At 44.4% G+C, this 15,458-nt stretch overlaps 1 protein-coding gene across 1 annotated transcript in view; it reads left to right on the forward strand.

The window, feature by feature from the left end:
- LIMD1 (LIM domains containing 1) overlaps nucleotides 1–15,458 on the forward strand; it is a 75,516-nt gene that overhangs the window by 179 nt on the left and 59,879 nt on the right. Inside the window, exon 2 of the mRNA XM_027872438.1 lies at nucleotides 413–2,272. Coding sequence (XP_027728239.1) covers nucleotides 763–2,272 — 1,510 coding nt within the window. The 5' untranslated portion in view covers nucleotides 413–762. The remainder of the gene's footprint in view (nucleotides 1–412; nucleotides 2,273–15,458) is intronic.

Below are 15,458 nucleotides of genomic sequence, written 5' to 3' on the forward strand. Positions count from 1 at the left end.
CCCCCCCCCCCCCCCCCCAGCTTCCTCCTCTTCCTCTTCCTCCTCCTTCCCCTTTCCTCTGCCCCCGGGCCACGACTCGCCCTCCACTCATCCGGCCGAGATTGGAGCTCCCCAAGTTACTCTGCCAGGGAGGGAAGAGGGGCTGGAAGGCCCAGTTTTGCCGGGTCTCACCTTTCTGCGCTTCGCGATCGTTGTGCTCCTTGCTGCCCAGCCTTTCCCGTACCCTCGCACTCTTCGCTCTCACTGCCCGGCCCCTCACTCTCCCTTCCTTACCCCCTCCCCCAACTACTCCCAACTCCTTGGGGCTGCAGGGGTATTTGGGGGCAAGGAGGCTAGGTTTCTTTCTCCTTGGGTTTACGGCAGAGGATGTGATTGTTTTGTTTTTTTTTTTCTTGTCCTTTTCCCTTTCAAGATTTAAAGTACAACACGTCTGAGCCCAGCCACGGGCTGACGGAAGGCACGGGACTGCCCAAAGTTTGTGGGAAGAGAGCAGCCACCTGCTTTGTGGATGTCCCCGCAGGGAGCAGAAGAGCTGGGCGGGAAAGTCGACCAAATTGTCTCTGCTCAAAGAGTCTGCAGCCCTATAAAACCTTTTGGGATTGGAATCATGCCACTGGTTTTTGCCACATGATAATAGCAGCTATTTGAGACTCAAGCCTTCTCCCCATTGGGTTGTTGCTATTTTTTTCCAGCAACTCCTTCCTCCTCCCAGTGGGACCAAAGGACCAGTTTCCAGGGGACGGGGCCAGGTGCTGAGACAACATGGACAAATACGAAGACTTGGGCCTTGAGGCCAGTAAATTTATTGAGGACCTCAACATGTATGAGGCATCTAAGGATGGCCTGTTCCGAGTGGACAAAGGAGCCAGCAACAACCCTGAGTTTGAGGAGACCAGGAGGGTGTTTGCCACCAAGATGGCTAAGATCCACCTTCAGAAGCAACAGCAGTTGCTGCAGGAAGACCTGTTGCAGGGGAGTGGTGGCTCCCTCAATGGAGGTGGCCGGCTAGCCCCCCAGATCCCCCCTGCAGGACCCTTCACTCACCGGGAGGCAGGGGGGAGCACTAAGCTATCCCTGGGGGATGGAGCTGCTAAACCCCCTCTTGCTTCACAGTCCTTGGCATCTGGGGCTGGGCCAGTAGCACCAGGCCCTGTGAGTCAGCTGGCCTTTCAAAGTCAGTCACACTCATCTCTGCCACAGGGTCAGCGGGCCAGGTTGCAGCCTGAGGGCCAGAAGAGAGCTAGCCAGGACTTTAGTTATGGAAATGGTACTGGGAATTCCTCGGCCTCTGGTTTGCAGGGGCTAGATTCCAGGGGCACTAGTGGTATCGGCCCTACTCAGGGGGCTTTCTCTTCCCTTTCTCATGGAGATTACTATGACAACTATCCTGAGCAGAAGTGGGCAGAGGAGCCCACCCAGTTCACCAGTATCCGACCAAGCATGGGGAGCTCTTGGCCAGGCTCCAAAACCCCAACTGACCCTCACCTGTACCAGTGCCAGCCATCACCAAACTCTTGCAGGTCTTTTGAGAGTGGATATAATAGCCAGGATGGCAGTGGAAGTGAGGGCCACCAGCTCAGTCGGGACTCTGAAATGAAGCCAACCGGCCAACAGCGGTCATCTTCCTTCTCCCACACACTCAATTCTAGAGCTCCTCCCCCACCCCCAGAAATAGCGGCCCCCTTGGCCCTGCCACAGCAGAGGTCATCTTCATTCTCAGCACCGTCCACCCTAGCTGCTTCAGGTACTGCACCTCAGGGAGATCCGTCCAAAAAAAGTGCTGGGGTAGAAAGGGATGTTTCTAGTGGTATGTCCAAACCCACTGAGGACTCTCAGCTCTGGTACCATGGGAGCCCCAAATCCTACATTTCAAGTTCAGTGCCTGCCCCATTGCCAACCAGCATTGACTATCAGCCCCCTGGTGCTGCTTACCCTAAGTCCATCGACCACTTAGTCCCTCATGGTCAGACTCCCCAGTCCAATTGCAAGGACTCTGGCACAAATCCCAAGCTGGCTTTCCCCAGCCTCTCTTCAGGGCCAGTGTCTGATGCTCCTGGGCCTGCTTTTAGAGAGGGGCCCAATAGCTCGCCCCCTGGCAGTGGCCAAGGGAGTGTCCATCCAGAGAACTCCAGCTCCTCCAAAGTAAAATTACCCTGTCAGACCCTCCTTCCGCTCCCAGAGCAAGGCTTGTCTGCAGTCGAATTAAAATTAGAAGCACTCGCCCAGCGCCTGGAGCAGGACATGGCTATTCATCCCAAGGCTGATTATTTTGGTAAGTTTGCTGCTTCCTGGGAGTTTTCCTAGTGAATTTGCAAGTGTAACTCACATGTCGGGATAACAGGGCCACCCTCCCCAGGGGAGAGGACCCCCACATGTGATTCTGCCCAGGGGGGTGCAGTGTATTGGGGTGTGTGCGTGTGCGTGTGTGTGTGTGTGTGTGTGTGCGCGTGTGTGTGTGTGTGTGTGTGTGTGTGTGTGTGTGTCTGCGCGCACATGCGCCCCTTCTGGCACAAAACTAGAAAGGGTACTCGGGGGCTCTATGAACCATGCAGGTGTGATTTGTAGTTGGGATACCTGAGTCCTGAGTGGAATCAGAGCCACGATCATTTTCACTCACATTAGAAAGCACCACGAAGGCTGGATTCAGGGGAGTTCATGTTCTACTTCTAAGAAATCTAAGCAAACATTCTTGGACTTGGATGGGCTAGGCCATCATGCTGTCTGGACCTCAGTTTTCCTCACTTGTAAAATGGGAGAGTTGACTTGGAGGACTTCTAACATCCCTTTGGGCTGGACCTGCAAGGTCCCTTCCAGCTCTAATTCTCTGGTCCTGTGAATCTGTTTCAGCTCTGAATTTATTATTCCATACAGATGGCTTCTAATGGACTAAGAGCCCCCTGCCAGCAATAGGAGACAGCAGGCATGCACCTGCTGGGTGAGTTGTGATGCTGTTACCCATGGTTGGCTGTCTCCTGATTCCTGTATGGGTTCTGCAAAAAAGCCAAAATGGCGGCAGAGATCTGTTTGACTGGTGGAAAAGTTGAAGCATTTCTATGGAGGGATCCTAGATTTTGAGCTGGAAAGGACCTTGGACCCAACCCCCTTATTTTATAGCTGAGAAAACCTAGGCAGAGAGAGGTTGGGTGACCTGCCCAGGATCACACAGTTAGTGTCTGAGACAAGATTCAGCCCCAGGTCAATCACTCTGTCTTGGATTCCCTAGTGCAGGGATGGGGAACCTGCAGCCTTAAGGTCACATGTGGCCTTCTAGGTCTTTAAGTGCGGTCTTTATTTTAAATCCAAATTTTATAGGACAAATCCTAAAAGGAGGATTTGTCCTGTAAAATTTGGATTCCGTCAAAATGCCGCATTTAAAGACCTAGAAAACCACATGTGGATTCAGTAAAAAAAAAAAAAAAAAAAGCTACACTTAAGGACCTCGAAGGCCACAGGTTCCCCACGCCTGCCCTAGTGGATACTCTCATGCTTGCAAATCAACCCCAAATTTGCCAAGATTGTGTTGCTCGAAATTAGAATACGTTACAGTTGACTTGTGAGTGTACTTAAAAGTGCAGGTTTTTTTTTTCTTTCTATGTTTTGGTTTTGACTCAGATGCATCTGGTTTCAGTTCCCGTTTGGGTAGGAGGGTGACTTTTTTTGGCAGGGGGGGATACTTCTTTCTCTTCAGGGGATTCTGGGAGACTGATGCTTTTTCTGAAACTGTAGATTCTTGGAGATGGAGGACAGACACTTCCTTCCTTGATCAAATTAGGTAGGGAAACCCATTGTCACGGGAAGAAGCCTCATTCCCTTAAGGAAAGTAGGGATAGGAATGGGGTTGGGGCATGGAGGTGGCCCAGCAAGAACCTTCAGGGCACTAGACTTCATTCTTCAGGCTGCTCCTGTTTATAAATCATCATCATCACCACCACCATCATTATCATCATCACAGAACAGAAATGGAGTGGAGAGCATGTTCCCATGGTGCACTCCTTGGTAACTAATTGAATTACACCCTTCTTGCCATAACCTAACAGTTACAGAACCTTTTATGTGTGTAGGTGGGTGTTTGCTTTTTTTTTTTTAAAGGGCACCTGGTGCACTGTGATAGCATGATCCTTTTCCTTTGCAAATACACCTTTTCTCTATTGCCAACTATATATTTTATGTTCATCTAATAAGCATTGAGCCAGACACTGCTAGGCTAGGGACATGATGACTGAAAAAATAAAACAAAACCAAGACCATAAAATCACCTTGAGACAGTTCATAAAGGGCAGGAATGTAAAGTTTACTTTCCATTGTATTATTTCACTTTTATTTCATTTTACTGTCAAGATCCCGCTGATATACAGTGTCACTATTCTGTATCCAGGAGTCTAAACTTACATTCTGGGTCCCCAGTAGAATTTTGCGGCAGGGATATTCCTTCTATTTGCTCATTTCAGAAACTCTTCTTGCCCTCTGCCCTGTGGGAATAAGCATTAAGCGTTACAGGGTTTCTCGGGCAGGAGATACGAATGATTTTTTTTTAAATGTGTGAGGTTATTATAAAATGGTCTTGGAGATTGGAAGGCCTGGGTTCAGATCCTGCCTCAGGCGCTTACTATGTGACACAGGGCAAGTCACTTGACGCATTTGTAAAATTAGGGGGTTGGAGTTAATGGCCTCTACAATCCTTTCCTGGGCAGCTAGATGGTGTAGTGGATAGAGTTCTGGGCCTGATTTCAAGTCCCAGCATTGACAGTTCTATCCTACTCAACAGGCATTTATTAAATGCTTACTGTATGCAAGGTGCTGCAGATATGAAGACCCAAAAAACCCAGTCCCTGTTCTTACAGGCTTTACATTTTGGTGAGGCAGCTAGGTGGAGAAGTAGAGAGGGCATTAGACCTGAGTTCAAATCCAGCCTCAGACACTTACTAGCTGTGTGACCCTGGGCAAGTCACTTCATCCTGCTTGCCTCAGTTTCCTCATCTGTAAAATGAGCTGGAGAGGGGAATGGCAAACCACTCCAGTATTTTTGCCAAGAAAAGCCCAAATGGGGTCACGAAGAGTCAGAAACAATGGAAAAACAACTCATACAACAAAAATCCCTTCCAGCTGTAAATCTGTCATCCTGCGAAAATACACTTTTAAAGACAATTAAGTTGTTTTCTAAAAAAAAAAAAGGTGAGAGAATCTGGTCACATTTGGTATTTGTGGGAGAAAAAAATTCATTCAGGGGTTGTGCTTTACTCATTACACAGTATATTCAGGAATGAAATGTGTTGTGACCACAAGAATTGCCTAAGGTGATCATTTTAATCAATCATAAATTTCCTCCTGAACAGAGGAAAAAAAGAGAATCTCAAGTTAGTGTTTCTTATTGTATGTTATCAAATGGCAGGAAATGAGGTGCTAAGGAACAAAGAATTTGCTTCCTTCTCTCCACCTCTCCACCCCAGTCCCATTCTGATTTCTCCCTTTTTTTAAGATCTACAGAGGCAGCACAGTAGGATGGAAAGAAGGATGGATATGGAGTCAGAGGACATGGGTTTGAATGTGGCTTTGCCACCCATTAGCAGTGAGACTTTGGGCAGGTCACTTAACTCCCCTAGGCCTTGGTTCCCTCCTCTGTAAAAGGGTTGGATAAGATGCCCTCTTACAGCTTGGAATCTCTGATTCTTTGGTGTTTCTGTGAATATATATAATGTCCTCATTTTATACATGAGGAAACTAAGGGCCTCACTGAGAAAGTGAGGGAGGCCACGGATTCCTGTTTCCCCTTACCCCCACTGTCTCCTCTACTTCTCCCTACCCCCTTCCCAGAATTCTCTTCTCTCCCTTCACACTGGTCCTTTTCTTTCTCAACTTAAAAGAAAAATGGCCTCCTTTGGGCAGCCCAGCTACAGTTCCCAACAAATCACTGCTTCTCTCTGGGCCTCACTTGTTTCATCTGTAAAACAAAGCGATTGGTCTTGATGATATCAGTGCTTGCCTCTTTACTCTGATCCTGTGTTATTCTGAGTCTTGGGGTCATAAACAGTTACTCACCGCACCCCCAATATCTTCAGGGCTCTTTGGACTTATGGGGGTCACTCATTCCACTTCCTCACTCGCTCTCTAGTGTGACTGTAGACCAGCTCTTCTAAGGGGAGCCGAGCTGATGCCCCCCACTTCAAGCAACATCTATGTAACTGCTGCTCAGAAATTTACTAAGCTTGACTCAAGAAGGACATTAGGATGGAGTGGGCTGGGGCTAGGGGGGAAGATGTTGTGTGGAGGGAAACCCACAGTGTTGACTGCTTGGAATGTCGAGTTTAGCCCTTGAGAAAAAAGATTGGAAGTCTGCCATGTTGGACTGGCTTGGGGTCTGGCATACCTGCGTTTCAATCCTGCTTTGGATTTAGCAGCTGCTGTAAAAACCTCCTGAAATACACCTGTGTCCCATATTGGTGGGAGGAAGGCGTCTAGCACACCTTAAAGCATTATGGGAATATGAGTTATTATAGTAAGGCAGAAGTTGGAAGTCAGGGCCAGGGCCCTTTCTGTGATCCAAACTCTGCCCCCTTTCTAGTTTTCTTTCTAAGGTTTAGACATACAGCCTTCAATTTCTAATATAGAAACCAGGTGGTGTCTGGTTATAGCAACAGAAGTCACCACAAACAGACCCCTCTAATTTTATTCCCCAGCTGGGAGAGATATGATACCAATGATTATACCGTTAACACACTGCTAATGACAAGTCACATATTCACCTATCTCTTCATTTGGAGGTATCCTGTGCTCTTTTTTGTTGGTTGTTCTGGAATTGTGATTTCATCAGGGTAAGGAACTCCTGGTGTGGAAACAAACTCTCCAGCAGTGCAGAATGGTAGCTTTCAGTAATTTACAGTGGTAGAGAGTCGCCTGGGGCATTGAGAGGTGCAGTGACTTGTTCAGAGTCACACAGCCAAGATATTTCAGAGGTGAGACTTGAACCCATTTCCCTGACTTCAAAGTTGACCCTATTCATTGGGCTACATTGTCTTTATGTCTTTATTCTAAGGAATATGGCACTTTATCTCAGTTGGGAATGAAAAGTTAAGGTGATTTTATACATTCCACTTTAACTTGAAAAAAAAAAAAGTGGCATTAGTTTGATATCTTCACAGCCTAGCGAAGCTTCCAGAATTCCAGCATGAAGAAACATCTAATAGGATCTCATTATCTACATACCATGGAAGCATTGATTTCCAGTGGCTTTAAGGCACAAGATTAAATTAGAAGAAACCAAAGTGTAAGTGAGTGACTATATCAGGACATTTCTATAGCTTTAAAAATTGCAAAGCACTTTATATCCACACTCCCTCTTGAGTGTTTCAAGGACCCCATGATAATAATGATGATAGCTAACATTTTTATAATGCTTACTATGTACTAGGCATTGGGCTAAGTACTTTACAATTGTTATCTCATTTGTTTCTCAACAATAACTGGAAAGTAGGTGCTATTATTATCCCCATTTTACAAGATAAATAAACTGAGGCAAAAAGAGGTTTAAGTGGTTTGTTCGTGATCACACAACTCGTAAGTATCTGAAGCTGGATTTGAACTCTAGTCGTCCTGACTCCAAGCCTAGCACTCTATCCACTTAGGTATTATTATTCCCATTTTATAGATGAAGAGATGGAGGCTCAGAGAATATAAGAGACTTGGTCCTACATCTAATAAGTGGCTGGGGCAGAATTTGGACCCAAGTTCATCACTTTGGGAGGACCTGCAGGGGTTCTGGTGTCTTTCTACTGCATCTTGGTTTCCATTGTCATAAGATGAGACCTACTGATTCTCAGGGTAACGTCTAAGTGTAGGTCAAGGGGCTAGAGGTAGAGAAGAGAATTGCCTTTAACTAGAAGATCTGGACTGTTGGCTAGTTGGAAGCTCACTTCTCCTTTCTGCTGCCTTAGTTCGCTCACTTGTAACACGAGAGGGTTGGATCGAGCGCTCTCTTGCTTACCTCACTTGGCCATTCCCGAAGGTTAGCACTTCTTGGAGGAACTGACCTTAACCTTTTTTAAAATAGCAAAACCCGGTTTTCAATTTATCAAGTATTTATTGAACACCAATGTGTATTTGATTTTGTGATGCAAACTTTTCTTAACATATGGTATGTTATTACCATCATATGGTACATCATTATTAACATATGGTATGTTGTTATTATCAAATTAAAACAATTTTTGCCCCCTCACTTCCCCTTTAAACAAATGGAGATTCCTTAGGGCATCCCACTGCAGTAGAATATAATAATCAAAACAAGTCAAATTGCATTACAGTGCACTCTCCAGGGACTGTTGAAATTGTTTTGTATAAAGGATGTTGTTCCATGCAGCGGTCCAGTGTTCAAGTCTTGGAGATCTTTTTGTTTATAGTAATAATAATGGTTAATATTTGTATAGCAATTTAAAATTTGCAAAGCACTTTACATGTTATTTATTTGATCTTTATAAAAACCCTGGGAGCTAAGTGCTATTATTATAGTCATTTTACAGATAGGGAAATTCAAGCTAAGCAAGGTTAAGTGACTTACCCAGGGTCATACAGCTAGTAAGTGTCTGAGGTTGTATTTGAACTCAGGTCTTCCTGTGTCCAAATCTAGCATTCTATCTATGACATCATGTTATGAAGAACCTATAAAACAGCCTTTGACCTCTTATCAAGAGAGAGGCAGGGACCCAAATTATTTTAGACCATCCAAACATGCTTGTTTTCATTGGAGAGAATTGGGGGGGGGTCTATACTACCTACCCCCTTCTATTCCCTCCATATTGCCTCCATCTGGAATTCTTGGTCAGGACAATTTCTGGCCCCATTCCCAGACAATGAAGGCTGAGATTCTCCTCCTCCAGTCTGGCTATGGCTTGTTAGTCCAACACCCTCATTTATGATGAGGAAACTGAGGCCCAGAAAAGTGAAGTGACCTGTCCAAGGTCATATAGGTAGCAAGTAACTGAGCCAGGACTCGAACTCAGGCTCAGTATTCTTTCCAGCATGCCATAGTACCTGCCCACCCTTGTTTCTTAGCTCTTGTTTTATCAGAAGTGGGATTTGAACCCAGGTCCAGGCCTCCTTCTGTGCCACCCTCCCTCCCTTAGTATCCATCAAGCTCACTAGGCTATTATTCATCTTGGTTGGGGCAGTGGATAGAGAGGGCCTGGAATCAAGAAGATCTGAGTTCAAATCTAGCCTCAGACACTTACTAGCTGTGTGACCCTGGGCAAGTCACTTAACCCCTGTCGGCCTCAGTTTCCTCATCTGTAAAATGAGCTGGAGGGGAAATGGTAAAACACTCCAGTATCTTTGCCAAGAAAACCCCAAATGGGGTCATGAAGAGTCAGAAACCAATGAAACTGAACTGTAACATCCTTCAGCACCCAGGACAGTGCTTCGTAGGCTAGGCAAATATTTGTTCAATGATTGAATGACTTTTTTTTTTAATTGGACCATGATTTCATTGCAGTGGAGAGCTTCCAGTAAGCAGAGGCCCTCCACCATTGCAGATCATTTCCCATGAGCAACTAGGAGTCTTAGAGAATTGCCCAGGCCACTGAGAGGTTAAATAATCAATTCCCATGTCTAAGGGCCCAATTTGCAACCCAAGCTCTAGAAGTACTTCAAAGTCACTGAGCAAAGCAGACAAAGGATGAATCCTTGATTTTATTCAGAAAAAGCTCTTTAAGCTTGCAAGTACTTTGTGAACTCATACTATCTGCTCAGCCTCCTGGAGGATGGGGGTGGGGAGCATTGAGAGTACTGAAGAACTAAAGACGTGATTGGTGCCCTCAATGAGCTTCCAATCTCATTGGGAAGCTAAGATTGACAATGTAAACACACCCGCTAGAGAATAATGCAGGACAGTATGTGATTAAGTGATTCAGAATAAATATTAAGAAGGTCCGAGGGGAGGAATATCAGTGAGGTCTGGAGACACCAGGGAAGGCCAGTTGACCTCTTGAGACCCCTTCCGGTTCTAGACCTATGATCCCTGGGGACTTCAGCTTGGTGAGTTTCACAAAGCCCAGGGTCCTCTGGGGGTTCTGAGAATGGGTCACCCCAGGCTAGCAGCTGGTTCCCCCAGCAGCTGTGACCTGGTCCCGAGCCCTCAGGACGTCAGATCTGTTTCCCATTGAAGGCCCTAGGTGCTTAGCTGTTCTCTATATCTTCTCCTTAGTCCTCAGCTTACCGTTTAATTTTAATTCAAGTTTTAACTGACATTTTAGGTTTTTTGCCATGATCTCTTATGGGGTGGGGAAATGGGCCTGATTTCAGTTCCGGTTTTCCTGGGCTTGTTCTTAGTAATCCAGAGCATAAATTCAAACTGTTGTCAAGACGTTTCATAGTAATGAGAGCTCACGTCTGGGTAACAGAGGTTTACAAAGTGCTTTCCTCACCTCAACCCTTCCGGGTAGAGAGCTCCAGTTTCTTTTCCCCCATTTAGCAGACAAGGAAATTGAGGCTCAGAGAAAAGTATCTACAAACTAGTAAGTGGTTAATACTAAAAGTGACTAATGACTAATGTCAATGGCTAAAAGTCCATACTAAAACCCAGGTGTATGCCTGGATGTTAATTTAGAAAAAGATTCAACCCTAAATTATTTAAATCCTGTGTTTCAGAATAAGAAGGTTCAGTGGAAATAGCCATGGATTTAGAGTCAGAAAACCTAGGTTCAAATCCGAGGACTTGCCACCTTTGTGACCCTGGGCAAGTCACTTCTTTGGGCCTTAGTTTCCTCATCTATAAAATGACGGAGCTGGAATAGGTGACTTCCAAGGTCTGAGTCTGTGATGTTATATGTGGGTATTTGTGTCACTGGGTAAAATTAGGGGCTTGGATTTTAAATAACTACAGCATGTGACTGGTAAATGCTTTTATGTGATGGGAGTGTCTGTACAAGAATGGAGGATGATGGGCTGGTGGAATTCCAACTTTATTTATCTAGACTTGTCTTGCTGCCTGGACTGAAAGAAGACTCTAAATGTTAGATTGTGTGAGATGCCTTCTTTCCTGAGTTAGCCTGAATCTTTTGGGAAAGGTTTATGGAGCCAGGAATATTTGCCCTGAATAGATGCATTTCATTAAAGTGGGATTAGTGAAGGATTAAATCCCTCTTTAGGAGCTGAACGACATATGCTGTCCTCTCACTGTAGAAGGATTTTCCAATATTCAGGGCTTTCTGCTTCTCTTATTTAATGGGGACCCTTTCACTTCCTGGGACAGCTAGATGCTACAGCTGACTCACGGCGGGCCCAGTGGATACATTTTTAATGGTGTTTCCCAAGACTCACATTGTGGGAGGAAGGTAGGAAGGAAAAGGGAGTCAGAATTTTCCAGGATACCAGATCCATTACCACGTTGGGCTGGCCAGGAGAAGGGCCAGGGAGGCTTCTTCCTCACTGGCAATTGGGTTCAGCCACTTTTTAAATAGTCTTTCCTAATATTAAGTTGCAATACATAGACAGAAAGATGGAAACGTTTTCTTTTTAAATTATTGATAACTTTTGTTTTTAACATCACTTTCATTTCTGAATATACCTCTCCCCTCCCCTGAGAGCTGGCCCTTATAACAAAGAATAAAAAAGAAAGAAGGAAAGGAAAGGTGATTCTGTAAAACTAACCAATACATCAGTATATCTGATGGCCCATATCCATAGACCCCCCTGTACAAAGAAGGGGGAAAGGGCAATTTTCTAAGAGGGGACTTTTAATGTCATTCCTTCATATGGAGGGTGGTGTAGTGGAAAGGCAGGCAAGACGTGTCTTCAGAACACCTGATTTTAAATCCCAGTTCCATCCCTATTCAACAAGCATTTATTAAGTGCTTACTGTATGCAAGGTGCTGAAGATACAAAGACAAAAAAAAAAACCAACCCAGTCTTTGTTCTCAGAGGCCTTATATTCCCCTGAGGCAGATAGGTGGAGCAGTAGATAGAGCACTAGACCTGTAGTGAGGAAGAACTGAGTTCAAATCCAGCCTCAGACACTTACTAGCTGTGTAACCCTGGGCAAGTCATTTAATCCTGTTTGCCTCAGTTTCCTCATCTGTAAGATTGAGGATAAAAATAGCACCTTTCTGGCAGGGTTGTTGTGAGGATTAAATGAGATATAATTTGTAAAGCATTTAACACAATGCCTGGCACATAGTGGGGCGTTAATAAATGCTTGTTTCTTTCCATCCTACTGGATAGATACCACCTGTAGATGGGTCATTGTCTATCCCTTCTGCTCTCTCAGGCTTGGTTTCCTCATCTGGAAAACAGGGATAATACTACCTTCTACCTCACAGGGCTGTTTTAAGGAAAGTGCTTTATAAAATATTAAGTGTTGAGTTGTTTCTTGTTATTTATTGAGAGAGCATCATGGTCTGGTGGGAGGCAAGAATTTCTGACTCTTTGACTCTTTGTACAAACTGACTGCATGACCTTGGGTAAGTCACTTAACTTGTCAGTGCTCTGGCCAACTCTCTAACACTAAGTTACAGAGAAGGTGCTGACTTGCATTGGTGGAGGCTATTTCCTCAACTGGAATTTCCCCCTGTGGGTGAAATCACAAGGATTCACCCCATGTCACACAACTGGTGTCTAAGGTAGAATTTGAATACAGGTCTTCCTGATTCTAAGTCCAGCAGTCTATGCAAGTTATAACTATGTGTCAGTCAGCCCACAACTTTCGAGAGGAGAACCACACATGAGTTGATTTGAGGGGTGATTGTTGTGACTTTATTTGTTTGATAATCCAATAATATATATTTATTTAACACTTGAAAATCTGTAAAGCACTTACATACATGATCTCATTTGACCCTCATAATAACCTTGTGAAGTAGGTACTCATAGATATTATCCCCATTCTAGAGGCAGGGAAACTGAGGCTCAGAAAAGAGTTGCCCATGGCCACACAGCTAGTATCAGATTTGGGATTTGAACCCAGGTTTTTTTGATACCAAGTCAAGCTCTTTTTCCACTGTGCCATACTGTTAACATTTTGTATGAATGTGTGTTACAGTTACAGCTAAAATAATCAGATTAAAATCACAAAACAGGTCTGTCTAGGTGCATTTTTAAAAACTACTAAAACAAGTTCCCCAGGAACAAAGCTTAAGCAATAGATGTTTGTGTCAATATGTTCACCCTCTCCTGGAGGGGAGAATGGGAGCCACGTGAGAGACGTGAATGAGATACGTCATTGCCACATGCCAGGAGCATTTCTGAGAAGGAGTGCTTTGAAGTCCTCAGCTCAGTTATTTTAAGTTTCAGGAATGATTGCTTTGGCTTTTGGTTTGGCCAACGTCCTGCATCCCAGGTTTGCCTCTCAGTTCCCTGGGAGAGTCACTAGGATTAGGCTGGGTCTCTGGGAGGTTGGCTAGAAACCGATCAGTGGTTTCCGTCATGTTCCTCCTTAAAAAGAGTTGTGTGGACCATCATGCAGACATCCTGCTGGGACCCTGGACAGACCACTGTTTGCTCTTCAGAATTACAGGGTCTTGGGCTTGGAGCCAGAAGGAAAATCAGCAGTCATCTGGCCCAGTCCCCTTTCATCTTACAGAGGGGAAGTGATTTTGTCCAGCGTCGCACTTGGCAGAGTCAGGATTAGAACCCAGGTCTTTGGACTTCAGATGCTATGCTTTCATTCCACTTCATCACACTACCCCACCACAGTAGGACATGGACTTTGCCTTGTTTATCCAGTACTGATGACTGTCTTCCTTCTGCTGTTAAAACAGGGGCAGAGGATCTTGTATCAGCAATATTCTCTTGTTCTCTGCCCCCTCATGCCTAGATCCCCTTGTACATTTTTAGAGGGTAGCTGGGTGCTAAGGGCTCATTTTTGGTGACCATCCAACAGATAATTTTCCTGCCTGGCCTGTGCAGTGACCGCCGGACCAATGGGGCTGCACCTCCGCCTCTGGTGAGCTCATTCTCCTAGGTTCTAAAAGTTAGATTTTTCTTTCCCATGTGTCGGGTGAGAGACCAGTCCCTAGATAATGAGAACAGCTATACTCTCTCCAGCAACTTAACAGATGTAAAATCGGAAAGACTTCTTGGTTTCCTCTGGAGAGCAGCACCGATGTTCTATCAATCACAAAGAGCTTTGGGTGAGTCTGGATGCAGGAAGAACCAGGCAGGTTGGCGGGCCACACCCAGGGGTCCTGTAGACATATTGCTCGTGTGTGTTGTTCATATACCTTCTCTGGGCGCACCTCCCTGGAGGGACCAACGTCAGAGGAGTTATGATGTCAGTGTGCCTCATGTTAGAGCCTGCTCAAGACCTGGTTTGTTGTTCAATCATTTCAGTTATGTCTCACCTTTGGCGATCTGGTGAATGCTGCCCTTCTCAGGGTAATGTTTTAAATACATAAAATAAAATAGAGTTACAAAGGAAACAAGCTATATTGAAGTAAAAGGATCAAACTTTTTTTGTATTTTTTTGGGAGGCAATTGGGGTTAAGTGACTTGCCCAGGGTCATACAGCTAGTATCTCCAGGGTTACTGTGAGGATCAAATGAGATCATATTTGTATGTACTTTGCAAATCTTACAGCTCTATATAAATGTTAGCTGTCACTGCTGCTGTTGTCTTTATTGCTGTTAGCATATAGAGACATTGAGGAGAGCTATCAGGTGGACTTGTCCTTGGTCAAGCAGAAGTTAGACATAATGTAAAATTATTTTGTATGTCATTAAGAAGATGTGTGGGAAGAGGTTTTCTCTTCTGACTGAAATAATAGAGACTTAATTGTAAAATTACGGTGACTAATTTAGTTCAGTTGTCTTTTTTCTACAGCCCCAATGTGGACTTGAAACCATGCATGTTTAATTCCCAGCCAGTGTTTCCTTTGCTATTGAGGACTGCTCTGTGGTGGTAAAAGAAGAAATCAGAATCGCCAAGTCCTTTTCTTTCTTTTTAAAAATTCTTTAATATTTTTTTAAAAATGTAATTGTTGGCTTTTATTTTTTGCCACTATAGACATTCCTCATTTTTCCAATATCTGGTTTCCCCATAGAGCTCTCCTTGGTAACAATGACAACAATCAACATGTCAACGGTTAAGCAAAATCAACATAGAGCAGCCATGTCTGATGGTGTGTACTGCCTCTCTATGTCCCCTAACTCTACCAAGACGAGTCATGTGTTTTAGTATGTCTCCTAACATTTTTCAGCCTTTATCTGAGTTCAGCTGTGTTTTAGCATTGTTTTCATTTATTTTTGTAGTCATTGTATAGATTGTTTGCCTGGTTCTGATTTCTTCTCTCTCCTTCAGTTTATACATATCTTCTTATATTTCTTATATTTCTTCACATCCCACATATTTGTTGTTAATCTCGTTTCTCAGAATTATTATTTATCTTGAGAATATAGTTTACATAAAACCCAGTTGATTGCTTCAGATAACAATAATAATAATAATAATAATGATAACCTATATTGACTCTGAGTACC

This window comes from Vombatus ursinus, unplaced genomic scaffold (genome assembly GCF_900497805.2).
Source record: "Vombatus ursinus unplaced genomic scaffold, bare-nosed wombat genome assembly UNPS02014799.1, whole genome shotgun sequence".
Lineage (NCBI taxonomy): Eukaryota > Metazoa > Chordata > Mammalia > Diprotodontia > Vombatidae > Vombatus > Vombatus ursinus.